At 51.5% G+C, this 2925-nt stretch overlaps 1 protein-coding gene across 1 annotated transcript; it reads left to right on the top strand.

Moving 5' to 3' along the window:
• Positions 1 to 78: 78 nt before the first annotated feature.
• On the top strand, positions 79 to 603 carry DICSQDRAFT_63227 (uncharacterized protein; the record flags this gene model as incomplete). Its single annotated transcript, XM_007366952.1, has 1 exon — positions 79 to 603. A coding segment is annotated over one exon (525 nt), but the record flags the coding sequence as incomplete, so codon positions are not given.
• Between the last annotated feature and the right edge of the window lie 2322 nt (positions 604 to 2925).

The raw sequence follows: 2925 nt of genomic DNA, 5'->3' as shown, positions 1-2925 counted from the left end.
CGCTAACTCTGTGAGTACCCGTTCCGATGTGATTCAACACGATTCTCATCCTCGCATTCTCCCCACTCTTGCTAGGTCAATGCTTTGGTCCTGAACTTGTCAGCCACTCCTACGGCAGCGATTGCCTCCGTCTACCTGTTCCTATTGGTTCCTTTCTGCGTGCAAGCAATACTCGTACTCCGAGTGCTCGCCGCGTATCCCCCGAAATCCTTGCCGCCCAGTCGTCGACTAGTCATATACGGCCCGATCATCATATTCAAGCTGGCTCGGATTGCGAACTTGATATACATGGCGGTCCGCCTCGAGCAACTGATTCAGGCTGGAGGCGGACTGAGTAGCAATTCAGTGTTTACCGTGTCGCAAGCTGTGTGGACTCTGCCGAGTGCGAAGGCCGAATGGTTCTTGCAGCTCTTCGACGACATGTACGGGGTCTTTACTTCTAAGGGGGTATCGGTGTCTGATGTTAATCAATTCGACAGGTATGCGTCGACGCTCTTCATCCTACGTCTCCGTCAAGGGACGGGGATGCTTGGTAGACAGCCCACCGTCGAGAGACTGCACACTACCTCGGCGAAGAGTACGTCTGTCCTTCCTCGATTCTGATAAGACTTGACTCACTCAGGACCGCCAGGCACATACCTCCAGCGGCTCAAGACACTCTTCTGGATCGCAGTCTTCAACTTCGTCTTCCCCATCATATTCAACATCGCAGTGCTCATTTTGGCGTTCCGCGATTCGAACTTCCTCGACGGGAGCTACATCATCTACACGAACAACTACGTGGAGATCATCGGAGTCCTCCTCGCGACCATCTGGGCTGCGGGATCTCACAAGGATGACGGCGACAACTCTAGCGGCCGGCTGGGTTCTAGCCAGACCGCTGGAAGTCATGGTCACATACACCTCGTTAAAATGACGTCTTCATCCACGTTCCAGGTGTCTGAGAGTGTGGACGCGAAGGTGTGAGGCTAGCGCGACTGTAGTACGGTTTAGAAAGCGCAAGTAAAGTCGTACGTGACGTAGGTTATAAAGACCAGAGAGCAATGTGATTGCAACGTTTGTGTGGCGCCAGCTGTTCTCGTGTGTGGTCCTCCAAGTGCCCTCCGGGTAACCATTTTGCGTGCATGTGTGTGCTTGTCTCCGACTCAATACATTTTCCAGTCCTTCAGTACATGTCCCGTACCGCTCTCATATTAGATTGACTCGCACCTTGCCTTCGCCCACTGCTCTCCTTCCTTCTTTTCAGTCGGTCCTGATCCCCAAGGTACGAGGATGATTTATGTTCGAGCTACGCTGAGCCTTGTGTTGCGGTCTCTCCATTATACAGCGACAGGGAGAGCACATCTCAAAGATTTACGTGCTGAAGCGAGAGTTCCACTTTCAATCTGACCCGAAGCCCATCTCCCCCACCATGACCGACTGAATGACAGTATGGGAGCATATGATCTCAGGAAACCCAAGGGCCCCAAGCACGCAGACCCTGAAGATCGCGGGAGTCCTTCAGCTCGACGTCAGCGACACTTGGGCGAGCGCCAGACGTCTCGGTGTCTATGCGGAAGGTTGGCATGTTTGATAGCAAGACACGAGATCTTGGCGAACGAACTTGCCGATCTGCCCGCAGGTATCGACTGCACAAGAGGATCCCACAGGGGGCGACCCTGTTTGCGGAATCTTGCGCTTCTTACGCTCTGACGGGGCGAGCGCGACCTGGAACGTGGGGTAAGCTATAATCATGGATATGAGCTCATACCGGGAAATGATAACGCAGACTTCAAGTAGAGAGCGGAATTTCTCAAGCCACGCGAGGTTCCTTCTCGATGAGCCTCAGCAATGCGACTCAGCAGCGCATGTGCACTGGCGGAGATTCCCCTCAGAAGGAACCTCATCGATGCACACGGTATCCTATGTAAGACAGGCCCGTGTGCCAGCCAGAGAACGCAGAGCAAATTAATAGCAGCGCGCACATTATGCTTGAAGACCGACAGGTGGAGCCTCGTCATCCATCGACATCGGCGATCCTCGCGTTCCCTGTAGTAGATCAGCCCTAAGTCAAACCAAGACATGATACCAAGACATAGACATAGTGCACAAGGTTGTCTATGCTCATCCGATTTTGAACTGTACAACGACGGTCAGCGACATCAGCAAATGTATCAAACCATGGTCTTGCATGGCCACGGCGCCCGAAACTGGCCTACCCTTTCCGGAAACCACAAGCGCCTACTAATGCTGGCTCCCATCTCGTCCGACAGACTCCGGCCAATGAGCATCTGCGCAGATGGATCCCGGTAATCATAGGTAAGTAATTATCTTGCACTGTCACTTCATACCACAAAAGTGTCATTAGAGAAAGTGTAGATACAGCCTGAGACTATGCATAGCGCTCCGCTAGACCACAGCCGCCTCCTGGCTCTCCGGCGCTAACGTCTCCCTGATCTCCTTCTCCCTCTCCCTCGCGCTCTCCTTGATAAACTCGGGGCTGTGAAGACAAAGATTAGATCCGACTAGAGTCGAAGCAAGATCTTCAGTCAGTAAGGAAAGACTATATTGTAGCAACGAACTGTACCTAGAGTCGAAGCAAGACTACAAAGGTTAAGTAAGTAACTACAAGTTAGAGGTAGATATAATGAAGTACTCACTCTTCAGTCAGTAAGGAAAGACTGAAGAGGGAGGACACAATCTGAAGTCCTTATATACTACAGAGAAGTGTCCATGACTAATCGAAGAGTGGTTAGTCACATGTACCATAGTGCGATGAATAATACAATGGTGAAAGAATTGCGACGTATCGCACCATAGGATGAGTAAGAGATGAGTAAGGCATAGACCTGTCTAGACCGTTCTGGAGTAGTACGGATTGTCCTAGACAGTACCAGAAGAGTCCGGAAGCATAGCTATAGTACACGAGCAGAGAGTCCCAAATAT

The sequence above is a fragment of the Dichomitus squalens genome (genome assembly GCF_000275845.1).
Source record: "Dichomitus squalens LYAD-421 SS1 unplaced genomic scaffold DICSQscaffold_21, whole genome shotgun sequence".
NCBI lineage: Eukaryota > Fungi > Basidiomycota > Agaricomycetes > Polyporales > Polyporaceae > Dichomitus > Dichomitus squalens.
The sequence above is the reverse complement of the archived record's forward strand: the minus strand, read 5'-3'. Positions and strand labels throughout refer to the sequence as shown.